At 44.2% G+C, this 27,102-nt stretch overlaps 1 protein-coding gene across 5 annotated transcripts in view; it reads left to right on the forward strand.

Moving 5' to 3' along the window:
• Positions 1 to 302: 302 nt before the first annotated feature.
• Positions 303 to 27,102, forward strand: part of ndc1 (NDC1 transmembrane nucleoporin) — a 30,286-nt gene continuing 3,486 nt past the window's right edge. For 2 of the 5 annotated variants that reach the window (XM_014141469.2, XM_014141473.2), the window contains exons 1-12: positions 303 to 618; positions 6,007 to 6,127; positions 6,810 to 6,911; positions 7,345 to 7,519; positions 11,311 to 11,443; positions 15,754 to 15,862; positions 15,966 to 16,017; positions 16,675 to 16,807; positions 20,755 to 20,847; positions 21,585 to 21,666; positions 22,536 to 22,703; positions 24,738 to 24,995. In XM_014141469.2, the coding sequence (XP_013996944.1) occupies positions 580 to 618; positions 6,007 to 6,127; positions 6,810 to 6,911; positions 7,345 to 7,519; positions 11,311 to 11,443; positions 15,754 to 15,862; positions 15,966 to 16,017; positions 16,675 to 16,807; positions 20,755 to 20,847; positions 21,585 to 21,666; positions 22,536 to 22,703; positions 24,738 to 24,995 (1,465 nt within the window). In that variant the 5' untranslated portion in view covers positions 303 to 579. Of the gene's footprint in view, positions 619 to 5,702; positions 5,762 to 6,006; positions 6,128 to 6,809; positions 6,912 to 7,344; positions 7,520 to 11,310; positions 11,444 to 15,753; positions 15,863 to 15,965; positions 16,018 to 16,674; positions 16,808 to 20,754; positions 20,848 to 21,584; positions 21,667 to 22,535; positions 22,704 to 24,737; positions 24,996 to 27,102 lie in introns of all 5 variants that reach the window. The other 3 variants (XM_014141474.2, XM_014141472.2, XM_014141471.2) reach the window with 3 other exon arrangements.

The raw sequence follows: 27,102 nt of genomic DNA on the forward strand, positions 1-27,102 counted from the left end.
CTCGAAATCTAAAAGCAGAACCAAGATTCGAGCCAATGTCTTAAGTAGTTGAACATGTTATTACTCCAACGTCGTGAAAGTGACATGTTTTCATTTTTCATCAAAAACAACTTTATATCGATGGAGAAGTCCTTTGAGTTTGACGGACTGCACATGCGCAGTTGGGGCGGCGGCGAGACCCTATGACGGACTGCACATGCGCAGTAGGGGCGGCGAGACCCCGATCGGACTGCACATGCGCTGTTGGGGTGGCGAGACCCAATGACGGACTGCACATGCGCAGTTGGGGGCGCCGCATGAGTTGAATTCGCCGTCGTCACCATGACATCGCTTTTACAGACTGTGAGATTTGTCTTGGAGAAGCGGTTTTAGTCTCTCTTCATGCTGTAATCTCTTTGGACAGACTGTGAAAGGGGTCCTGACATGTCCTTTGAATGCATGTGCCGCGCTATATGTGAAACTGCACAAGAATGAGATATTGTCGAGGAGTTTGACGACTAGCGAGCACATGAGGCACATTTTATCAACACTTTATTTTTTTTTGCAAGTCGGATCAAAAAAAATCTTTATCGAAACAAAATGTTTTCAGCGGATCAAAGTTGTTGGTTCGTTCGTAAGGTAAGCACTGCCCTATTTTAAACAACTAAACCACAGTTAGCTGGTTTGCTAGTTACCCGTGGTTGTTATCCAATTACAGTAGCTAGTTAGCTAGTTACCCGTGGTTGTTATCCAATTACAGTAGCTAGCTTGCTATTAACTAACTAGTTAGCTAGTAACAGTAGCTACATTTCATTGCTAGTATAACAACAACAACAACACTAGTTGTTGCTGGCTGTCTGTAATTGTAGAAAAGCTAGCTTGATGTTCAAGTTTCACATAAGTTAGGTAACTTAGTAGTTTAACGTAGCATTCAGCTTTGACCAGAGGGTCTGGCTCCGAGCTACTATTTCTAGCCCAAACATACTACTCAAAACCCGCACAAAAGGCCTGGAAAACCAGCCCAATAGTTAGTTTCTTTTCACAGCAAGAGTGGAGTTGCCATATTTATACAATAAACCCTTTTCCATAATGTTATCGATCCAATTAGAAGGAATAACATAGTAACTTGTAACGACATTAGAAGTGTAATTCGTGTTATTCTCAAAATAATAGTTATTGCAAGCTATGACATGACTGAATATGTGGCAAGACATAAAATTATTCACCCTAATTAAACTCGCCAGATCATTTTCCATCAATGGATGGCGATTTAACTCGTTTGACTGCTATGATTAAGCAATAAGGCACAAGGGGGTATGGTGTATGACCAATATACCACTGCTAAGGGCTGTTCCTGTGCATGATGCAAAGCTGAGTGCCTGGATACAGCTCTTAGTCGTGGTATATTGACCACAAACCCCCGGGGTGCCTTATTGCTGTAATAAACTGTGTACCAACATAATTAAAAGGAAAGCTTTCTCATAGCCCATGGTATTTGGTCTGATATACCGCTGCTTTCAGTCAGTCAGCATTCAGGGCTTAAACCATGTTTATAATTGTAAATAAATCCCCTTTGCATATGTCCATAACATAGATGAATCCAACAGGAGAGTTTGAGTGATGAAAGTTGGGACAGAGGATCTCAATCTCTAAAGCAAGAACCACTTGGACTAACGTAATTTTTTTTAATGTTAGGCTATTTTCTGGCAATTTCTGTTATTATATGCCTGATGTTAATCATATAAGCTGTTATAAATGGCCCATTTCCTGAGAATGACTTGTCATTTCAATAGGTGTTTAAGCTACAGACTAAAATCTAGGTTGATGATTGTGATTCAGTTTTGCCATGGTTTGCTTTGATAAAAGCAGGTAGCCCTATAGCCCTAGATGTAAAATGAACGATTTAGCAGCTTGCTTAGTTCAAATTAAGACTAATTTATTCAACATAAATAGCAAGGCAATTTTTTGAGGTAAGAAGTGCTTGTGTTTCCCAATAGCCTGCATGAATAGGCTACTGAGGAATTGGTCATAATTTCAGTCAAAGGTTTGAACACACCTACTCATTCAAGGCTTTTTTTCTTTTATTCTTGACAATTTTATAAATTGTAGAATAATAGTGAAGACATCAAAACTATGAAATAACACATGGAATCATGTAGTAAGCAAAAATATATTTTAGATTTTTCAAAGTAGCCACCCTTTGCCTTGATGATAGCTTTGCACACTCTTCGCATTCCCTCAACCAGCTTGACGAGGAATGCTTTTCCAACAGTCTTGAAGGAGTTCCCACATATGCTGAGCACTTGTTGGCTGCTTTTCCTTCACTGCATCCCAAACCATCTCAAATTGTGTTGAGGTCGGGTGATTGTGGATGCCAGGACTACATCACTCTCCTTCTTGGTCAAATAGCCCTTACACAGGCTGGAGGTGTGTTTGGTCATTGTCCTGTTGAAAAACAAATGATAGCCCCATTAAGCGCAAACCAGATGGGATGGCGTATCGCTGCAGAATGCTGTGGTAGCCATGCTGGTTAAGTGTTCCTTGAATTCTAAATAAATCACAGACAGTGTCACCACTAGGGTTGCATGTTTTGGGGATTACTCAGAGGTGGAAAACTTCCGTGGGAATTAATGTGAATTAACAGGAATGTATGCAAATTAATATTAATGGCAATTAAATGTAGATGTTTTTTGCATTGGATATTTACCATATCGTATGGAGAAAAAACATTTTACCTTATCATAAGTAGACATAACTGCAAATGATTAAATCCTTCCAATAGAAATAAAAAAATAACCAATTTAGTTACGAATTTAACTTTAATTAAATTAGTTGACCCTTCACATGGGATGATTTCACTGAACAACAAAAGAAAGGGAATATTGAATGATCCCCAATGATCCATCACATCTCCCAGAAACGTTTAACATAAATCTGTAAAATGATAGTCTAGAAACTAAAGCTTTGGTTGTCTTCCTCTCAGGCTTCCATGTCTTCTCCCTGGACCTCCTCAATGTCCACCTCTTGAACATTAGACTCTGAGGCCTCATCTTCACTGTCACTTTCCAACCTTGTTGAGGATGGCTCGTTGTCAGGCTCAAAAAGCCTCATTTGCCCAGATGGCCACCAATTTTTCAACCCTTGTATTGGTCAGCCTGTTGTGTGCTTTGGTGTGTGTGTTCCCAAACAAGGACCAATTGCGCTCTGAGGCGGCTGATGTTGGTGGGATTTGGAGGATGATGGAGGAAACAGGGGAAAGAGCCTCAGATCCACAAAGTCCCTTCCACCAGGTGGCTGATGAGATATGTTTGGCACGACTACCATATTGTATCTCCATCCTAAAGCCCTTGCTTGGAAGTGTACTTTGCCAGACTGCCAAGAACCTTGCCCTCATCCAGGCCAAGGTGGTGAGACACGGTAGTGATGACACCCTAGGCCTTGTTGATCTATGTGCCAGACAGAATGCGCTTGCCAGCATACTTGGGATCCAACATGTACGCTGCAGCGTGTATGGGCTTCAGGCAGAAGTCTTCACACTTTTTGATGTATTTCAGAACTGCAGTTTCCTCTGCTTGGAGCAACAGTGAAGTGGGCAGGGCAGTACGGATTTCTTCTCTTAAATCTGCAAGCAGTCTGAACATCAGACAGGATGGCATTGTCTCCCTCAATCTGTGCATTGGCTACTGCTATAGGTTTCAGGCTGCTTACCACTCTCTCCCAAAATACATCATCCAGGAGGATCCTCTTGATGAGGCTGTCCATATCGGCAGACTGTGGTATGGCCATTTCTTGGAGAGACTCCTTCCCCTCCAGGAGACTGTTAAACATGATGACAACACCACCCCAACGGGTGTTGCTGGGCAGCTTCAATGTGGTGCTCTTATTCTTCTCACTTTGCTTGGTGAGGTAGATTGCTGCTATAACTTGATGACCCTTCACATTCCCAACCATTTCCTTGGCTCTCTTGTAGTGTGTATCCATTGTTTTCAGTGCCATGATGTCCTTGAGGAGCAGATTCAATGCATGAGCAGCACAGCCAATGGGTGTAATGTGAGGGTAGGACTCCTCCACTTTAGACCAAGCAGACTTCATGTTCACAGCATTGTCTGGCACCAGTGCAAATACCGTCTGTGGTCCAAGGTCATTGACTGCCTTCAGCTCATCTGCAATGTAGAGACCGGTGTGTCTGTTGTCCCTTGTGTCTGTGCTCTTGTAGAATACTGGTTGAGGGGTGGCGATGATGTAGTTAATTATTCCTTGCCCACGAACTTTCGACCACCCATCAGAGATGATTGCAATACAGTCTCCTTTCTCTATGATTTGCTTGACCTTCACTTGAACTCTGTTGAACTCTGCATCCAGTAAATGAGTAGATAAAGCATGTCTGGTTGGAGGGGTGTATGCTGGGCGAAGAACATTCAGAAATCTCTTCCAATACACATTGCCTGTGAGCATCAGAGGTGAACCAGTTGCATACACAGCTCGAGCAAGACATTCATCAGCATTTCTCTGACTACGTTCCTCTATTGAGTCAAAAAAACTTCTGATTCCAGGAGGACCATGAGCTGTTGCTATCGATAAGGTGCCTGATTCATCATTTTCACCTCCAATAGAAGTAGAGGGACTTTAGTCAGACGTTACTTGTTGTGAGCGCTGAGGGAACTTTATGCACATGGACAAATTATTCTGCATCTTTGTTGCATTGTTCACATATGATTTGTCGCGGTATTTGCAAATGTACACAGCTTTTCCTTCTACATTAGCTGCAGTGAAATGTCTCCACACATCAGATGGTGTCCGTGGCATTTTCCTGTGAAGATTAGGAATAAAATTTGTACAAAAAAAACATACAATTCCATGTACAGATAAATAGTTAAGCAGTTAGATTAAACAACTCCTCTTGTAAGATGTTTTAAAATGAAACATGTATGGAAACAGGTGAATTAACACTCCTCAGTTAGCAGGCTCAAGCAAGCTAAAACCAACATGGTAGCAAAAACTAACTAGCAGAAAGTGTTAAGAAATTAGAAATGATTTAAACACACTTTGCTGTAGGCTACTATTTACTAGCTAACAAAAAATCATATGTCATATAAAATATATTCACCCCACCCAGTATTGTAATCAACTTACCAGAAAGAATGTAGTCCTTGGCTCAGACAGTGTAGTAGTGTGGGCTCAATAGCATCTCATTAGTGTGCCAGATCTTGAGAATCAGCTGTACATGTGATGGAATAGTGCACTGCATGCAGAGTGTTGCAATTCCATTGAATAGGGGATAGTTTAACCAAAATATGCCACAAGACCTAGAATTGCCTTATGTGTATCCCACAAAAAAAAAGTTCACTGTTATAAGCTAACTTGTTTTGATGAATTTAAGCTAAATTCTCCAAATTCCCGGGCGCTTAACTTCCCATGGAATAATTCTGGAACTTTACTGGAAAGTTTCCGACCCTTTGCAACTCTAGTAGAGGGATGGGTTTATTCTAACTGAAGAACACTCAACTCTGTTCTCTTATATCGAGGTGGAGTGTAATTTACTTGCAACAACATTGAGGCACTGTCAGTCGACGCTTGTAAAAATGTCTATTTTGAAAACCCTTACCTGTACCTATGTTTGTCCTGTACGACTATGTGCCATTCACTGAGTTGCGCAACACAAAGGAGGAAAAAGTCAGTGGTTGTATTCGCAATGTTTTTAAATATATATATATTTTTTTCAGGTATGAATTTCAGCTCCCTATGGGAGGAATGTGATTGTACAGAAGAAACATAGTTACAGGTAATTGTTTTCAGAATTGGCGTTAAAAAAAAATGTATTTTTACAAGCATCGACTGATGGTGCCTCAATGTTGTCGCTAGCAAGTCACGCGACCGATGATCAGAACTCAACTCCACCTCGATGTAAGAGAACAGAGTTCAGCGTTCCTCAGCTAGGCTTATTCAGGCTAACATTTTTTTTCAGGGAACACAATTATGGCATAAGAGTCACTTCCCAATGTGATGTATGAATGGTGGTGTTTCCAGGTGATTTGTTGGAGAGCAGTAGCCAGTATGGCGTGGTCTGTCCTGCTGCTGCTTCCCACCACAGCCCTGTTTGTCGTTCTCAGCAGATTCAGCCTGTTTCACCCGATACTCTGGATCTCCGGTAAGAGAACTTTTCATACGCCAATACGCTCACCTTGAACACAATGTCAAAATGTATTAGCTTACTGTAGCCAGTCAGACTAACTTAGCTTACTGTAGTCGTTCTCTGGCTGTGTAGCCAGTCAGACTAACTCACTTTACTGTGTCGTTCTCTGGCTGTGTAGCCAGTCAGACTAACTTACTGTAGTCGTTCTCTGGCTGTGTAGCCAGTCAGACTAACTTAGCTTACTGTAGTCGTTCTCTGGCTGTGTAGCCAGTCAGACTAACTTAGCTTACTGTAGTCGTTCTCTGGCTGTGTAGCCAGTCAGACTAACTTAGCTTACTGTAGTCGTTCTCTGGCTGTGTAGCCAGTCAGACTAACTTAGCTTACTGTAGTCGTTCTCTGGCTGTGTAGCCAGTCAGACTAACTTAGCTTACTGTAGTCGTTCTCTGGCTGTGTAGCCAGTCAGATTAACTTAGCTTACTGTAGTCGTTCTCTGGCTGTGTAGCCAGTCAGACTAACTTACCTTACTGTAGTCGTTCTCTGGCTGTGTAGCCAGCTAAGACAGTTATGTCGGAGACTGCTTGTAAGCACATTATTGTAATGTCTCGTTCCAGAATGCTTGGCCTTGTTGACCAGTGCCAGTAGGTGGGTATATATAGGTATTCAGCAGCCTATTCATTATTGTAATGTCTGCTTCCAGAATGCCTGTCCCTATTAACCAGTACCAGTGCAATCTTCTCCTTCATTCTGCTCTGTGGAGTGGTGCTGCTGGTGGGCTTCTTCAACCTGGAGTATTGTACAGGTGAGCCAGTCCATGAAGGGTTCTCCCAGGGGATCGCACTTCTGAGTGGAAGGATCCAGAGGGGATTGCTGCATGTCATCTCTTGAGAGTCAATCAGGGTCCGTGGGTGGAACCAAGACAATACAATTACTGGAGAGAAGAAAATAGATATAAATGATGCTTTCACTGTTTACACAGTCCCAACATTCACCCTGTTTATGGAGGTGCCAATGTCCTGGGACAACACAGTCCCAACATTCACCCTGTTTATGGAGGTGCCAATGTCCTGGGACAACACAGTCCCAACATTCACCCTGTTTATGGAGGTGCCAATGTCCTGGGACAACACAGTCCCAGCATTCACCCTGTATATGGAGGTGCCAATGTCCTGGGACAACACAGTCCCAGCATTCACCCTGTTTTATTTATTTATTGTTTGATTGATTCCCACCAGTCGTCCCATCCATCGCCTGTTCCAAGATCGCCCTACTGGGTCAGGTGCTCCACCCCCGTCAGTTCGTCCACTCACTGGTGCACTGCATCATGGGTGTTGTAGTAGCTTGGTGTTGTGCCTTCACCATCGGAGGGCGCTACCGGTCCTTGGGGCACCCCTGTACACAGGATGAGAGGTGAGACACCACACAACATGTTTTAGGTTTACCTGGTATACACACAGGGATGGAAATGAAGATGGTGCCAGGCTAGTACTTTTCAGACTGGGCTAGTAGAACGTGTCAAACTAGCTACCGGCTAGGGAAGTGTTGTACTTTTCAGACTGGGCTAGTAGAACGTGTCAAACTAGCTACCGGCTAGGGAAGTGTTGTACTTTTCAGACTGGGCTAGTAGAACGAGTCAAGCTATCTACCGGCTAGGGAAGTGTTGTACTTTTCAATAACAAGTAGCACATGTTGGACACGGTAAAACTTCCAGCCTGGTTGGCCAGTTCCTGCATAGATCTTTATAGCTGTAGAGTAGTAATTCCTTATTTATGAAAGAATACTTTTATTCATAATTGCCTTGGCGCTGTTTATTTGATCAATATTTTGGTTGAGGTTGGGGACCTTCAGTTAACTTAAGTGAAACATACTTGTTTTTCCCCCCTGTATGAGTGAAAAATACTATCCTCATAAGTTGAGGGTTTAGTTGCAACTTTCCTTTTATCTCAATTTCATTCAAATCAATTTAAGGGAAACATAAGTTAACTTTGCCAAAGCAAGTGAAATAGATGATAATAAACTAAAAGGAAATAAACAATAAAAAATGTACAGTAAACATTACACTCACAAAAGTTCGAGAAGAATAATGACATTTCAATTGTCATTATGTGTGTGTGTATATATACAGTGTTATGATGTGCAAATAGTTAAAGTACAAAATTGAAAATAAATAAACATAAATATGGGTTGTATTTACAATGGTGTTTGTTCTTCACTGGTTGCCCTTTTCTTGTGGCAACAGGTCACAAATCTTGCTGCTGTGATGTCACACTGTGGTATTTAATTTTAATTTAACCTTTTATTTAACTAGGCAAGTCAGTTAAGAACAAATTCTTATTTACAATGACGGCCTACAGGGGAACAGTGGGTTAACTGCCTTGTTCAGGGGCAGAACGACAGATGTTTACCTTGTCAGCAACTTTTCGGTGACTGGCCCGATGCTCTAACCACTAGGCTACCTACCTATTTTACCCAGTAGATATGGGAGTTTGTCAAAATTTATTTTCAAATTCTTTGTCGGTGTGTGTATTCTGGGGGGAAATATGTGATACTAATATGGTCATACGTTTGACCGGAGGTTAAGCTTTCCTTAAGTTTGGGTCAGTCACAGCGGTCAGGTATTCTGCCACTGTCTACTCTCTGTTTAGGGCCAAATAGCATTCTAGTTTGCTCTGTTTTTTTGTTAATTCTTTCCAATGTGTCAAGTAATTATCTTTTTGTTTTCTCATGATTTGGTTGGATCTAATTGTGTTGCTGTCCTGGGGTGTTTGTGAACGGCGCCCCAGGACCAGCTTGCTTAGGGGACTCTTCTCCAGGTTCATCTCTCTGTAGGTGATGGCTTTGTTATGGAAGGTTTGAGAATCACTTCCTTTTAGGTGGTTGTAGAATTTATTTTCTGAATTTTGATAATTACTGGGTATCGGCCTTATTCTGCTCTGGATGCATTATTTGGTGGTTTACGTTGTACACGTTCTACTCGCAGAATTCTGCAGAGTCTCAATTTGGTATTTGTCTCATTTTGTCAATTCTTGGTTTGTGAGCGGACCCCAGACCTCACAACCATAAAGGGCAATGGGTCCTATAACTGACTCAATTATTTTCGCCAGATCCTAATTGGTATGTCGATTTGATGTTCCTTTTGATGGCGTAGAAGGCCCTTCTTGTCTCAGATCATTCACAGCTTTGTGGAAGTTACCTGTGGTGCTGATGTTTAGGCCAAGGTATTTATTGTTTTTTGTGTGCTCTAGGGCAACGGTGTCTAGATGGTATTTGTGGTCCTGGCAACTGGACCTTTTTTTGGAACACCGTTGTTTGTGTCTTACTGAGATTTACTGTCAGGGCCCAGGTCTATCAGAATCTGTGCAGAAGAGCTAGGTGCTGCTGTAGGCCCTCCTTGGTTGGGGAGAGAAGAACCAAATCATCAGCAAACAGTAGACTTTTGATTTCCGTGTCTAGCAGGGTGAAGCCGGGTGCTGCAGACTGTTCTAGTGCCCTCGCCAATATTTTGATATACATGTTGAAGAGGGTTGGGCTTAAGCTGCATCCCTGTCTCACCCCACGGCCCTGTGGAAAGATGTTTTGCCTATTTTAACCTCACACTTGTTTGTGTTGTAACGGTTTTGACTTGAGGTTATCGTTTATAGGGGTGCCAGGTAGGTTGTGCCTACCAGAGAAAATATTGGTTTCTCCTTTTGGTTTGGGAGGGAATGAGTCCCATCTGGTCCGTCAAGTCTACACCAATACAAAGTACTCATGTAAAAGTCAGGATGGAAATACACTTTTCATAAACCCTTAAAACATTGGAAAGAACTTACAACCACGCAACAGAATACAGTTGTTTTGTATTACTAACAAATGATCACACACACACACACACACATAACAATATACAATAATGTGCTTTAAACAGCTCTAGTTCCTCCAGAAATGTCCTGTACCTCGGGCCTAAAAAGAGTCCAGCCCGGTAAACAAGTTCAGGGAACTCAAGTGAACTTAGTCACGCAATGTTTGTCCGTTCATCCCAGTGTAGCGTAAATCCAGTATCAATCATACAATCAAAATAACAAATATTTACCACACATCTCAATAAGTCCTCAACTACAACTAACTACATAAATCATTACCGTATACATCACACCAAAACAAATGAAATACCGTATACAAAAAGGTTGTAGTTAGTCGGTCAGTCAGACAAGCCAATCCACCGACAGATCTCCAGCGGAGAAAGGCCACGAAGAACAACGGAGAGGTGTAGTCCACGGACGCAAAGAGTGGATCCGATCCTGGGTAAAACTTGCTATTAGGCTACACAAAGCACACTTTTAAAACAACACAACAAACGGAAGAGAGACGCTTCAGAACTGAGGGTTGAACACATCCTCACGTTTCCATCACAACCCCACTTTTGCGCAGCTGATGCTGGCTATTTAATTGGGAATTAAAGGGGAAGCACCCTATTGGAAGGAGAAGCACTGAGACGGTTCAGAAACATTCAGGGCCGTCACAGTGTACATGGATTTTTTAATGTCGTATGTTTTTCCCCCAACACCACTTTCCATCAATTTCTATAGCAGGCCCTCGTGCCAAATTAAGTAGTAGGCTTTTTTGAAATCAACGAAGCATGACAAGACTTTTAGCCTTTTTTGCTTGTTTGTTTCTTCAATTACATTGAGCTGATTTCTGACGTGCTGTTCCTTCTTTCTCCGTAGTGTATTTCTGTATTGTTTTAGTGATTCACCATAGTGAAGGCGTAGACTCAGGTTTTCTTGGTCTCTGTTTTTTTCTTTCTTAGGTTTTTGCATTCTTCAACAAACCAATTGTCATTGTTAATTTTGTTGACATTTTTAGATTTCATAGGGAAGCTGAGAAGTCAAATATACTGTTTGTTTTCTACTGCCAAGTTTACACCTTCACTATTACAGTGAAACATTTTGTCCAGGAATTTGTCTAGAAGGTATTGAATTTGTTGCGAAATAGTTTTTTGGTTGATTTCTTTTTTTCCTTCCTTCCTTCCTTCCTTCCTTCCTTCCTTCCTTCCTTCCTTCCTTCCTTCCTTCCTTCCTTCCTTCCTTCCTTCCTTCCTTCCTTCCTTCCTTCCTTCCTTCCTTCCTTCCTTCCTTCCTAACTTCTTTCTTCTTCGATGCCTCATCATTGAGCAAAGCTCCGTTCAAATATATATCTGTCTGTTGTTGTGTTGGTTACAGTAGTAGTGGTCCTGAGATGTGCCTGAATGAATACCACCTGGTGCTGCTGCTGGTGGGGGCCTTCATTGGCTATAGCCACAGCCTGGTGGGAGTGGTCTACAACATGAACTACGTTTCCTTCCACACCATGCAGGTACGTACTGTCTCTTTACTTCCTATCTGTTTTTATCCTGGGTCCGGTGTCCCAAAAAGCATCTTACATTTAAAGTCTACCCAAAACCACTAATTCCTGTGATTTTAGTGTTAACTTCTTGGGGCTATGTGGGACGCTAGCGTGCCACCCGATGTGCACCCTATCAACAGCAGGTGCATTTCAAGAGCGGCAAATTTGAAACCAAATAAATGTCAAAATTCAAATTTTTCAAACATACAACTATCTTACACCCTTTGAAAGATAAACATCTCCTTAATCTAACCACGTTTTACGATTTCAAAAAGGTTTTACGGCGAAAGCATAAAGTTAGATTATGTTAGGAGAGTACATTGACAATAACTGTGTAATGTTTTGTCAATTCAAAGACAGGGTCACCAAAACCAGCTAAAATGATGCACTAACCTTTTACAATCTCCATCAGATGACACTCCTAGGACATTATGTTAGACAATAAATGCATTTTTAGTTCTATCAAGTTCATATTTATATCCAAAAACAGCGGTTTACTATGGCGTTGATGTTCAGGAAATCGTTTCCCTCCAATAACCGGCAATCAAGTCAGCACCACAAACTAAATAATTAGAAAACATTGGTAAAATATTATATTGTCATTGAAAGAATTATAGATTTACATCTCTTGAACGCAATCAACTTGCCAGATTTAAAAATAACCTTACTGGGAAATCACACTTTGCAATAATCTAAGCACTGCGCCCAGAAAAATACGCTTTGCTATACAGACAAGACGGCCATGTTGGGAGATCTAAAATCGAAAATACTATGTAAATAATCCATTACCTTTGATTCTCTTCATCAGATGTCACTTCCAGGTATCACAGGTCCATAACGAATGTAGTTTTGTTCAAAAAAGCTCATCATTTATGTCCAAAAAGCTCCGTGTTGTTAGCACATGATCTAAGCCAGCCGGACTTCTCGTCATGAACGAGGGGAAAAAATATATTTACGTTCGTTCAAACATGTCAAACGTTGTATAGCATAAATCATTAGTGCCTTTTTTAACCAGAACATGAATAATATTCAAGGTGGACGACTGCATTCTCTTTTATAACGTATTGGAACGAGGGTACCCAACATGAACTCGCGCGCCAGGTGTCTAATGGGACATCATCGTTCCATGGCTCTTGTTTGGTCAGATCTCACAGTAAAAGACTCAAAACACTTTGTAAAAGCTGGTGACATCTAGTGGAAGCAATAGGAAGTGCCAAAACATTAATCAACCCCTGTGTGTTTCAATGGCATAGGCTTAAAGGTAATTCAACACATCAGGTATCCACTTCCTGTCAGAAAATGTCTCAGGGTTTTGCCTGCCAAATGAGTTCTGTTATACTCACAGACACCATTCAAACAGTTTTAGAAACTTTAGGGTGTTTTCTATCCATATATAATAAGTATATGCATATTCTAGTTACTGGGTAGGATTAGTAACCAGATTAAATCGGGTACGTTTTTTTATCCAGCCGTGAAAATACTGCCCCCTAGCCCCAACAGGTTAAATACCACTATGTGAGAACAATATTTTTTAGTGAACAGATGTTTCATTATGTCGTTTATAATAAGGTTAGTAACAATTTGTGGAAATCTGTTGCAGCTCAAGTCGTTTACAAAACCTTGAATGCTGGCTGGCTGGCTGGTTGGCTGGCTGCCTGGCTGGCTGGCTAGGTTGATAAAGTTGCTCGTTATTAATTGACTGGTTCAGACCAGCTGATTATGTCGTTAGATGCTTTTTTTTGCCCTTCAGAAGATCTCCGCTAAACATATAAACATGTACAGAAAGTATTCAGACCCCTTCACTTTTTCCACATTTTGTTACGTTACACAGCCTCATTCTAAAATTGATTAAATAAAAAATTGTCCTCGTCAATCTACACCCAATACCCCATAATGACATCACAATACCCCATAATAACAAAGCGAAAACAGTTTATTTATTTTTATTACAAATAAAAAAACATGCATTATTTACGTAAGTATTCAGACTCTTTGCTATGAGACTTGAAATTGAGCTCAGGTGCATCCTGTTCCATTGATCATCCTTGAGATGTTTCTACAACTTGATTGGAGTCCACCTGTGGTAAATTCAATTGATTGGACATGATTTGGAAAGGCACACACCTGTTTATAGAAGGTCCCACAGTTGACAGTGCATGTCAGAGCAAAAACCAAGCCATGAGGTCGAAGGAATTGTCCGTTACAACTCCAGGACAGGATTGTGTCAAGAAACAGATTTGGGGAAGGGTACAGACCTTTTTTTCCTGCAACATTGAAGATCCCCAAGAACACAGTGGCCTCCATCATCCTTAAATGGAAGAAGTTTGGAACCACCAAGACTCTTCCTAGAGCTGGCCGTCCAGCCAAACTGAGCAATCGGGGGAGAAGGGCCTTGGTCAGGGAGGTCACCAAGAACCCGATGGTCACTCTGACAGAGCTCCAGAATTCCTCTATGAAGAGGGGAGAACCTTCCAGAAGGACAACCATCTTGGCAGCACTCTACCATTAATGCCTTTATGGTAGAGTGGCCAGAAGGAAGCCACTCCTCAGTAAAAGGCACGTGACAGCCCGCTTGGAGTTTGCCAAAAGGCACCAAAAGGAATCAGACCATGAGAAACAAGGTTCTTTAGTCTGATGAAACCAAGATTGAACTCTTTGACCTGACGTCTGGAGGAAACCAGGTACCGCTCATCACCTGGACAATACCATCCCTACGGTGAAGCATGGTAGTGGCAGCATCATGCTGTGGGGATGTTTTTCAGGGGCAGGGACTGGGAGACTAGTCAGGATAGAGGGAAAGATGGACGGAGCAAAGTACAGAGATCCTTGATGAAAATCTGCTCAGGACAACACAGGAGTGGCTTCGGGACAAGTCTCTGCATGTCCTTGAGTGGCCCAGCCAGAGCTCGGACATGAACCCGATCGAATATCTCTGGAGAGACCTGAAAATAGCTGTGCAGCGACGCTCCCCATCCAACCTGACAGAGCTTGAGAGGATCTGCAGAGAAGAATGGGAGAAACTCCCCAAATACAGGTGTGCCTAGCTTGTAGCGTCATACCCAAGAAGACTTGAGGCTGTAATCGCTGCCAAAAGGTGCTTCAACAAGGTACTGAGTGAAGGGTCTGAATACTTATGTAAATGTTATATTTCAGTTTTGTATTTTTAGTACATTTGCAACGTTTTAAACCTGTTTTTGCTTTGTCATTACGGGGTAGTGTGTGTGTGTGTGTAGACTGAGGGGAGGGGAACACAATGTAATCCATTTTAGAATAAGGCTGTAACTTAACAAAATGTGGAAAAAGTGAAGGGTCTGAGTACTTCCCGACTGCATGCTGTTTATCTGTCTGTGACCGCCGATAACTTGGGAACAAAGTTGCCAATGTCTTTGCAATTGAACAGGCAAAGGATTAAAAATACGCATTATAAGAATGTATGCAGTAGACCTATAGGCCGATATATTTCCTTCATATTGAAGTAAGTGTTATGCTGAGATCTATTTGTAGGCTACTAATATCTCTGTAATATCTCTCTAGGAGCTGATCTGGCATCAGTATTGCAGCCCATTAGGTGGTAATATCTCTCTGGGAGCTGATCTGGCGTCAGTATTGCAGCCCATTAGGTGGTAATATCTCTCTGGGAGCTGATCTGGCATCAGTATTGAAACATGGCGAACGTTCTCTGCGTGTTGTTTTGGGGAAACGCACGCTACATATTCGTCCGTTGTAGGAACGCTGCATCGTTAAAAACATTCGTAAGCTTAAGCTCTATCGGGAAACTGGACCCAGGTAGGTAGAACTCCTGTCCCCTCTTCCCAGAGAAACGCCCGGTGTCTAAAACTACAAGATAATGGATGACTGTTACACTGCTGGGTTGTGTTCAGTAGATACAAAATGTTGAAAGATCTAACAGAGGTGCTACCGGAACCTGTCCAATAACAACGTGGCATATTGTTTTCAGTTGCGTAATGTTTTCCTACAGTGCGCTCTACTGAACATAACCCATCAATGTCTACTACTACTGTTGGGTATTGTAGTTTTTGTTACCTTTTTGATAGCACTATGTTGTTATGAGACATCAGGAAGTGCCATGTTCTCCTCCAAGCTGCTGAGGGGAGAACGGCTCATAATAAGGTCTGGAATGGAGTCAATGGCACGGAATTAACCACATGGGGAGAAAAAAAACACGTCTTTGTTTGCTACCATTCCATTACTCCTTTCCAGACCTTATTATCAGCCCTCCTCCCCTCAGCTGCCTCCACTGCTCTGCTTTCATGTTTCAGCAATACAAGTACCTCCGCTTCAAGGGAGCTCTGCCCCTAGTGGTGAAGGCCAGTGCTGTTCAGGCTCTTTACTGTCTCAGGAACTTCCTTCTCCTGTATTTCTTCATGGGTAAGGAACACATGGCTTTGTGTGTATGAGCATATTCAGTGGGGTGTCTCCCAACCGTTCTGTAGTCAACAGATAGTGATGTCTTTATCTCCCTGTCTTTAAGGATATGCACCACGAGCCTGGATCTGTAGAACACTAGACCTCAACATCAACAGGTTAACCTCCATAATATTATTTAAATCTGACCCCCTCGACTGCTAGGCTGCTGACAACCCCCCCCCCTGCCACCTGGTCTGCTAGGCTGCTGACCCCCCCGTCTGCCCCCTGGTCTGCTAGGCTGCTGACCCCGTCTACCCCCCCGTCTACCCCCTGGTCTGCTAGGCTGCTGACCCCCCTACCCCTCGACTGCTAGGCTGCTGACCCCCCCCCGTCTACCCCCTCGACTGCTAGGCTGCTGACCCCCGTCTACCCCCTCGACTGCTAGGCTGCTGACCCCCGTCTACCCCCTCGACTGCTAGGCTGCTGACCCCCTGTCTACCCCCTCGACTGCTAGGCTGCTGACCCCCTGTCTACCCCCTCGACTGCTAGGCTGCTGACCCCCCCTACCCCTCGACTGCTAGGCTGCTGACCCCCCGTCTACCCCCCCGTCTACCCCCCTCGACTGCTAGGCTGCTGACCCCCTGTCTACCCCCTCGACTGCTAGGCTGCTCTCTTTAGCCTCCTCATATTCCTTTCCTAATGTATTTTAAGTCCTACATTGATTTTCCATGTGGAAACTGGACATGTCAACAGTCCACTGGAATGGACTGGTACATGCATCAAGACAGACTAAACAGATGACAGAAGTGTTCTGGTCTTTCCCCTTTTCCCAGTTCAATCCATTCCCTGGACAGTGTGTCTAGTCTATTGGACTTGTCCCTCCTGTACCACCTGTGGATAAGTGGGACCTTCCTCCTCCTCACCTGGTACATCACAGTACTCCTCTTCAGGATCTTTGTTACCGAGGTACGTATAACTCCCATGACCCCCCCCCGTAACACCTCGATCAGACCGACGAGTCGTTGCGTTTGCCTTGCAGCGTAGCGTTGTAGAGTCAGTTGCTGTGCGTTCTGTGTGCTGCGTACGTTGGATTTATCTCGTCGTAGACATCAAATCGTATGAGTAGACTTGACAGAATTTAGTAGGAAAAAGGGTGAATGTTGAACTGTTGTCGCTCACACATCCAGTCAAAATGTTGGATTAGATAATGAAATGAGTTTGACTGCAGATTGTATTACGTAGAATTGATGCAATGACGCTGTCGGTCTGATCGGAGTGTAACCTTCACTGTACTGCTCCTCAGGACCCTAACCTCTAACCCTCCTAACCTTCACCTGGTACTATACATCACTGTACTGCTCCTCAGGACCCTAACCCTAACCTCTAATCCTCCTCCTAACCTTCACCTGGTACTATACATCACTGTACTGCTCCTCAGGACCCTAACCCTAACCTCTAATCCTCCTCCTAACCTTCACCTGGTACTATACATCAATGTACTGCTCCTCAGGACCCTAACCTCTAACCCTCCTAACCTTCACCTGGTACTATACATCACTGTACTGCTCCTCAGGACCCTAACCTCTAATCCTCCTCCTAACCTTCACCTGGTACTATACATCACTGTACTGCTCCTCAGGACCCTAACCTTAATCTCTAACCCTCCTCCTAACCTTCACCTGGTACTATACATCACTGTACTGCTCCTCAGGACCCTAACCTCTAACCCTCCTCCTCCTAACCTTCACCTGGTACTATACATCACTGTACTGCTCCTCAGGACCCTAACCCTCCCCCTCCTAACCTTCACCTGGTACAATACATCACTGTACTGCTCCTCAGGACCCTAACCCTAACCTCTAACCCTCCTAACCTTCACCTAGTACTATATATCACTGTACTGCTCCTCAGGACCCTAACCCTAACCTCTAATCCTCCTCCTAACCTTCACCTGGTACTATACATCGGTACTATACATCACTGTACTGCTCCTCAGGACCCTAACCTCTAACCCTCACCTGGTACTATACATCACTGTACTGCTCCTCAGGACCCTAACCCTAACCTCTAATCCTCCTCCTAACCTTCACCTGGTACTATACATCGGTACTATACATCACTGTACTGCTCCTCAGGACCCTAACCTCTAACCGTTACCTGGTACTATACATCACTGTACTGCTCCTCAGGACCCTAACCCTAACCTCTGACCCTCCTAACCTTCACCTGGTACTATACATCACTGTACTGCTCCTCAGGACCCTAACCCTAACCTCTAACCCTCCTCCTAACCTTCACCTGGTACTATACATCACTGTACTGCTCCTCAGGACCCTAACCCTAACCTCTAACCCTCCTCCTAACCTTCACCTGGTACTATACATCACTGTACTGCTCCTCAGGACCCTAACCCTAACCTCTAACCCTCCTAACCTTCACCTGGTACTATACATCACTGCACTGCTCCTCAGGACCCTAACCTCTAACCTTCACCTGGTACTATACATCACTGTACTGCTCCTCAGGACCCTAACTCTAACCCTCCTAACCTTCACCTGGTACTATACATCACCGTACTGCTCCTCAGGACCCTAACCCTAACCTCTAACCCTCCTAACCTTCACCTGGTACTATACATCACCGTACTGCTCCTCAGGACCCTAACCTCTAACCCTCCTAACCTTCACCTGATACTATACATCAATGTACTGCTCCTCAGGACCCTAAGCCTAACCTCTAACCCTCCTAACCTTCACCTGGTACTATACATCACTGTACTGCTCCTCAGGACCCTAACCCTAACCTCTAACCCTCCTAACCTTCACCTGGTACTATACATCACTGTACTGCTCCTCCGTGTGGAGGTGGGGGACAGACTCATATCAAACATCTCCAATCCAAAGTTAAATCTAGAATTGGCTTCCTATTTCACAACAAAGCATCCTTCACTCATGCTGCCAAACACACCCTCGTAAAACTGACCATCCTACCGATCCTCGACTTCGGCGATGTCATTTACAAAATAGCTTCCAATACGCTACTCAGACTGCATCCAATTTGCTATCACAGTGCCATCCGTTTTGTCACCAAAGCCCCATATACTACCCACCACTGCGACCTGTACGCTCTCGTTGGCTGGCCCTCACTTCATACTCGTCGCCAAACCCACTGGCTCCAGGTCATCTATAAGTCTCTGCTAGGTAAAGTCCCCCCTTATCTCCGCTCACTGGTCACCATAGCAGCACCCACCTGTAGCACGCGCTCCAGCAGGTATATCTCTCTGGTCACCCCTAAAGCCAATTCCTCCTTTGGCCGGCTTGCCTTCCAGTTCTCTGCTGCCAATGACTGGAACGAACTGCAAAAATCACTGAAGCTGGAGACTCATATCTCCCTCACTAGCTTTAAGCACCAGCTGTCAGAGCAGCTCACAGATCACTGCACCTGTACATAGCCCATCTAGAATTTAGCTCAAACAACTACCTACCTCATCCCATATTTGTTTTTCTGCTCTTTTGCACACCAGTGTTTCTACTTGCACATCCTCACCTGCACATCTATCACTCCAGTGTAAATTGCTAAATTGTAATTACTTCGCCACTATGGCCTATTTATTGCCTTACCTCTTTACTTCATTTACTTCACACACTATATACAGATTTTTCTATTGTGTTATTGACTGTGTTTGTTTATTCCATGTGTAACTCTGTGTTGTTGTTTGTGTCGAACTGCTTTGCTTTATCTTGGCCAGGTTGCAGTTGTATATAAGGACTTGTTCTCAACTGGCCTACCTGGTTAAATAAAGGTGAAATAAAATGCATAAATATCTGAGTATAGAGAGAAACCAACCTGTAGAATAAAACTTGGTCCAGCATGGCCATTTTTCTTTGGCATCACCTTCCATTAAAAGAATCGCGTACATTCTCACATCTTAAACATTTAAACCAGTCAGTCCATCATGTTACATACTAACAACACAGAGGACACGACTACGTTCGCTGACAACGCGGAGGACACGACTACGTTCGCTGACAACGCGGAGGACACGACTACGTTCGCTGACAACGCCGGAGGACACGACTACGTTCGCTCCACGCTCGTTCGCTGACAACGCCGGAGGACACGACTACGTTCGCTGACAACGCGGAGGACACGACTACGTTCGCTGACAACGCGGAGGACACGACTACGTTCGCTGACAACGCGGAGGACACGACTACGTTCGCTGACAACGCGGAGGACACGACTACGTTCGCTGACAATGACCACTGTCCCAACTGGACTAGATGGTTAAGTACATATACTGATACGATGTACTTTTTGTTTTTAGTAGTCCCAACAGCACAAGGAACGAATGAATGTTTGAACATGTTGTTCTTGGCCATGGTCATTCTGAAGCGCCGGCCAGAGGGAAGCCTCCATCTGAGGGTGTAGAGGGTGGGAGGGGTCGCCAACGATAGGTTTCAGACTGGTTGCCTTGTGGAACAGAATGCTCAAATGTGCCTGTGGTCGACCAATTACTTTGTTGGTTTTGTTTTACTATTCTGGTCAGTGTGCTTTCACTCAGATTACCAGACTGTCATATTGAACATGAGGATGTCCTGGACTGACTCGCTGCTCCTCTACCAGTCTGTTCCTGGACTGACTCGCTGCTTCTCTACCAGTCTGTTCCTGGACTGACTCGCTGCTTCTCTACCAGTCTGGTCCTGGACTGACTCGCTGCTTCTCTACCAGTCTGGTCCTAGACTGACTGGCTGCTTCTCTACCAGTCTCTGCTAATCATTTCCTCTCTCTGGCTGCAGTTCGATTCTCAACCGTTGTTCTCTGGGAAGTGTGCGCTTCTAACCTATCTGCTTAGTACCGTAGACAAGATCATTCCACGAGGAGTCTGATTTGATAATCATCATTTCTTGCAGGTTTACAGTTTTCCCGTCCAGTCCACGTTCACAGAGGAGTCTCACCAGTGTCTGCCCAAAGTTATCACTGGCATGCAACCAATGATACTGAAGGTAAGCATTTTACACCATACCCTCTGTTCTGTAGCCGTCCAGTTAGCTGTTCTGTGTTCTGTCAGATCCTAGCCCTCCGGTTAACCCTACTACCTCTGTCCTGTCAGATCCTAGCCCTCCGGTTAACCCTACTACCTCTGTCCTGTCAGATCCTAGCCCTCCGGTTAACCCTACTACCTCTGTCCTGTAAGATCCTAGCCCTCCGGTTAACCCTACTACCCCTGTCCTGTCAGATCCTAGCCCTCCGGTTAACCCTACTACCTCTGTCCTGTCAGATCCTAGCCCTCCGGTTAACCCTACTACCCCTGTCCTGTCAGATCCTAGCCCTCCGGTTAACCCTACTACCCCTGTCCTGTCAGATCCTAGCCCTCCGGTTAACCCTACTACCTCTGTCCTGTCAGATCCTAGCCCTCCGGTTAACCCTACTACCCCTGTCCTGTCAGATCCTAGCCCTCCGGTTAACCCTACTACCTCTGTCCTGTCAGATCCTAGCCCTCCGGTTAACCCTACTACCCCTGTCCTGTCAGATCCTAGCCCTCCGGTTAACCCTACTACCTCTGTCCTGTCACATCCTAGCCCTCCGGTTAACCCTACTACCCCTGTCCTGTCAGATCCTAGCCCTCCGGTTAACCCTACTACCCCTGTCCTGTCAGTTCCTAGCCCTCCGGTTAACCCTACTACCTCTGTCCTGTCAGTTCCTAGCCCTCCGGTTAACCCTACTACCTCTGTCCTGTCAGTTTCTAGCCCTCCAGGACCTGGCTCTACTGTCTCAACACTCTCCTTCTAGACGTCTGGAGGTGTTCAGTCTCAGCCAACCAGGTGACCCCCGCTGCTCTGCCTGCATAAATACAACTAATGGATATTTATACTTTCACATTACAGAATGACTTCCTGTGTCTCATTACTGACAGTAAAACAATAAGAGCACTGTCTACACTCATCGACTGACTCTGCAGTATGCATAATGTTCCCTCGCCCCAGGAGGTGCCAGGGTAATGTTCCCTCCCCCCGGTAGTCCCAGGGTAATGTTCCCTCCCCCCGGTAGTCCCAGGGTAATGTTCCCTCCCCCCGGTAGTCCCAGGGTAATGTTCCCTCCCCCCGGTAGTCCCAGGGTAATGTTCCCTCCCCCCGGTAGTCCCAGGGTAATGTTCCCTCCCCCCGGTAGTCCCAGGGTAATGTAAAGGGAACATCTGGTTAAAAATGTGGTTAAGCTATAGATACAGTGCCTTCAGAAAGTATTCCTACCCCTCGACTTATTCCCCATTTTTCTTGTTACAGCCTGAATTCAAAATGGATTAAATCGGGTTTTTTTCCTACACGCAATTCCCCATAATGACAAGGTGAAAACATGTTTTTAGAAATGTTGGCGCGTTTATTGAAAATGAAATACAGAAACCTTATTTATGTAAGTATTCACAACCCTGAGTCAATACTTTGTAGAAGCACCTTTTTGGCGGCGATTACAGCTTTGAGTCGTCTTGGAATTTGTCTATCAGCTTTGTACATCCGGATTTTCTCCCATTCTTCCCTGCAGATCTTCTCAAGCAATATATATAATTTGAGTTGTTTATGAATTTTTACGATATAGCCAATTTTGACTTTAGGGATGAGGGATCTAGAGATGTTTCCCTTTCTGTATGTAGTTCCCAGAAGGTAACTTTTCTTTGTCGTTCTCTTGTTTTCCCCAGGCGGTCACCCTCACATCTGGACGGCCCTGAGTAAGGAGTGTCTCTCTCTGTTGTCTGACCTGACTGAGCGGCTGGTAGCCCACCATGACACTGTAGCTACTAACGGACGGGCCAAGTCCCAGTCTACAGGAAGCAACAAGCGGTCCACCACCTCCTCGGAAAGCTCCGGTAGCTACACCACTGCTCTGTCACTCTCTCTGAAGAACATTACACTGCATTCAGAAAGTATTCAGACCCCCTTGACTTTTTCCATATGTCGTTACAGCCTTATTCTAAAATGGAATGAAGTTGTTTTTTTTCCCCCTCTCAATCTACTCACAATACCCCATAGTGACATCACAATACCCCATAGTGACCAACAAAAACAGGTTTATAGAAATGTTTAACTTTATTATTATAATTTTTTTACATAAGTATTTGGTCCCTTTACTCAGTACTTTGTTGAAGCAACTTTTCAACTTTTGGCAGTGATTACAGCCTTGAGTCTTCTTAGATATGACGCTACAAGCTTGACACACCTGTATTTGGGGAGTTTCTCCAATTCTTCTCTGCAGATCCTCTCAAGCTCCGTCAGGTTGGATGGGAGGGTCGCTGCACAGCTATTTTCAGGTCTCTCCAGAGATGTTCGATCGGGTTCAAGTCCGGGCTCTGGCTGGACCACTCAAGGGCATTCAGAGACTTGTCCCGAAGCCACTCCTGCGTTGTCTTGACTGTGTGCTTAGGGTCGTTGTCCTGTTGGAAGGTAAACCTTCACCCCAATCTGAGGTCAGGAGCAGGTTTTCATCAAGGATCTCTGTACTTTGCTCCGTTCATCTTTCCCTCGATCCTGACTAGTCTCCCAGTCCCTGCCGCTGAAAAACATCCCCACAACATGATGCTGCCACTACCATGCTTCACCATGGGGATGGTCCCAGGTTTCCTCCATTGCTCAGTTTGGCCGGGCAGCCAGCTCTAGGAAGAGTCTTGGTGGTTCCAAACCTCTTCCATTTAAGAATGATGGAGGCTAATGTTACCTTGGGGACCTTCAATGCTGCAGATTTTTTGGTACCCTTCCCCAGATCTGTGCCTCGACCAAATCATGTCTCGGAGCTTTACGGACAATTCCTTCGACCTCATGGGTTGGTTTTTGTTGCGACATGCACTGTCAACTGTGGGACCTTTTATAGACAGGTGTGTGTCTTTCCAAATCATGTCCAATCAATTGAATTTACCACAGGTGGACTCCAATCAAGCTGTAGAAACATCTCAAGGATGATCAATGGAAACAGGATGCACCTGTGCTCAATTTCGAGTCTCATAGCAAAGTGTCTGAATACTTGAATTTATTTACATCGCTTTTATTTTTAGTAGATTTGAAAAAAATTCTAAACCTGTTTTTGCTTTGTCATTTTGGAGTGTTGTGTGTAAATTGAGTATTTTTTTATATTTTATGTAATCCATTTTATAATAATGCTGTAATGTTACATAATGTGTAAAAAGTAAAGGACTGAATAGACTGTGGTATCTGTGTATAGGGCGAGTGCATTATGTTAAAATTTTCCCAGGTTGGTAAACCCCATTCAGTAGATTCATCAAAACATATATACAGTAAAAAATTAAATTAAAAAATATTATTCTATATTTAAGCAATAAGTCACCTTTGGGGTTTGTGGTATATGGCCAATATACCACAGCTAAGGGCTGTTCTTAAGCACGACGCAACACGGAGTGCCTGGTTACAGCCCTTAGCTTTGGTATATTGGCCATATATACCACAAACCCCCGAGGTGCCTTATTGCTATTATAAACTAGTTACCAACGTAATTAGAGCAGTAAAAATAAATGTTGTCATACGGTCTGGTATACCACGCCTGTCAGCCAATCAGCATTCAGTGCTCGATCCACCCAGTTTTTATAATCATGTTTACATTCTAGAGAACATTCTGAACCAACGTCAAACCGTGGTCAGCCAATCAGCATTCAAGGCTCTAATCACGGTCAGTGGTCAGCCAATCATGGAATGTGGAACTTTTTGTTTTACAGCCTTGGATGAACACAGTCCTCTAATCAACTGCTCATCAAGACCTTGATTAGTCAGCGGTGTTAGTGCTGGGCCTGCTCACTCTATCTCCCCAGAACCAGGGTTGCGGCCAGATCACCTTTTTTTAAAATAGTATTTTAGTCCTTTAAAAAACACCCCTCTGACTCCCTCTCCTCCTCCAGTAGGTATGGACGATATGAAGACTCCTCGGCCCAGCGCCCTGATCAGAACCCCTGGCTCAGTGTTCTTGCGTTCCTCTGGGCTGCGAACTCCCCTGACCACCCCTTTTACCCCGGACCAAGACAGCCCTTTCTCCTCCCCCGCCCTGCGGCGCCTCACTGGCCCTCTGGAGCCTCAGGGGCCCCTGTCCCCCGGCTTCAGCTCCATCCAGAGCCCTCACGTCATGAGGAGGGGCCCCAAACTCTGGTCTGCTTCTACAGGTGAGGGCCAGCCCAGGGGCCACATATGGCTGATTTTTACTAATGGACTAGTGTAGTATTTCACTAGCAATACTACTATTACTACTATGAGCCAATGGAGTGTATAGTATGAGTGGTATCATATTTAAGCACTTTAATTATTTGTAAATATTGCATCACCCATCTCATATGTATGTACTGTTTTCTGTACTATGCCACTATCTTAGTCCAATGCCGCTCTGAGATATATATATATATATATATATATATACAGACAGACACACAGACAGACAGTCATGGCCAAAAGTTTTTTGAGAATGACACAAATATTTATTTTCAAAGTCTGCTGCCTCAGTTTGTATGATGGCAATTTGCATATACTCCAGAATGTTATGAAGAGTGATCAGATGAATTGCAATTAATTGCAAAGTCCCTCTTTGCCATACAAATGAACTGAATCCCCCAAAAACATTTCCACTGCATTTTAGCCCTGCCTCAAAAGGACCAGCTGACATCATGTCAGTGATGCTCTCGTTAACACAGGTGTGAGTGTTGACGAGGACAAGGCTGGAGATCACTCTGTCATGCTGATTGAGTTCAAATAACAGACTGGAAGCTTCAAAAGGAGGGTGGTGCTTGGAATCATTGTTCTTCCTCTGTCAACCATGGTTACCTGCAAGGAAACACGTGCCGTCATCATACTTTGCACAAAAAGGGCTTCACAGGTAAGGATATTGCTGCCAGTAAGATTGCACCTAAATCAGACATTTTATCGGATCATCAAGAACTTCAAGGAGAGCGGTTCAATTGTTGTGAAGAAGGCTTCAGGGCGCTCAAGAAAGTCCAGCAAGCGCCAGGACCGTCTCCTAAAGTTGATTTCAGCTGCGGGATCGGGGCACCACCAGTACAGAGCTTGCTCAGGAATGGCAGCAGGAAGGTGTGAGTGCATCTGCACGCACAGTGAGGTGAAGACTTTTGGAGGATGGCCTGGTGTCAAGAAGGGCAGCAAAGAAGCCACTTCTCTCCAGGAAAAACATCAGGGACAGACTGATATTCTGCAAAAGGTACAGGGATTGGACTGCAGAGGACTGGTGTAAAGTCATTTTCTCTGATGAAGGCACTGTCAGATTGTTTGGGGCATCTGGAAAAAAGCTTGTCCGGAGAAGACAAGGTGAGCGCTACCATCAGTCCTGTGTCATGCCAACAGTAAAGCATCCTGAGACCATTCATGTGTGGAGTTGCTTCTCAGCCAAGGGAGTGGGCTCACTCACAATTTTGCCTAAGAACACAACCATGAATAAAGAACGGTACCAACACATTCTCCGAGAGCGACTTCTCCCAACCATCCAGGAACAGTTTGGTGACGAACAATGCCTTTTCCAGCATGATGGAGCACCTTGCCATAAGGCAAAAGGTGATAACTAAGTGGCTCGGAACAAAACATCGATATTTTGGGTCCATGGCCAGGAAACTCCCCAGACCTTAATCCCATTGAGAACTTGTGGTCAATCCTCAAGAGGCGGGTGGACAAACAAAAACACACAAATTCTGACAAACTCCAAGCATTGATTATGCAATGGGCTGCCATCAGTCAGGATGTGGCCCAGAAGTTAACTGACAGCATGCCAGGGCAGATTGCAGAGGTCTTGAAAAAGAAGTCAACACTGCAAATATTGACTCTTTGCATCAACTTCATGTAATTGTCAATAAAAGCCTTCGACACTTATGAAATGCTTGTAATTATACTTCAGTATTCCATAGTAACATCTGACAAAAATATCTAAAGACACTGAAGCAGCAAACTTTGTGGAAATTAATATTTGTGTCATTCTCAACTTTTGGCCACGACTGTATATAGTAATTCTTAATCTCACTTACTTAGATTTATGTGTATTTTGGGTATATGTTGTGAAACTGTTACACGGAACCTCTACTCAGACAATTAATCCACATAAAACGGTCAACTGAATCGTTTCTAGTCATCTCTCCTCCTTCCAGGCTTTTTCTTCTCTGGACTTTATATTGCGATTGGCAACTTTCATAAATTAGGTGCATTTCCGCCACCGACCTCGTTCGTCTTTCAGTCACCCACGTGGGTATAACCAATGAGGAGATGGCACGTGGGTAC

This window comes from Salmo salar, chromosome ssa14 (genome assembly GCF_905237065.1).
Source record: "Salmo salar chromosome ssa14, Ssal_v3.1, whole genome shotgun sequence".
Taxonomy (NCBI): domain Eukaryota; kingdom Metazoa; phylum Chordata; class Actinopteri; order Salmoniformes; family Salmonidae; genus Salmo; species Salmo salar.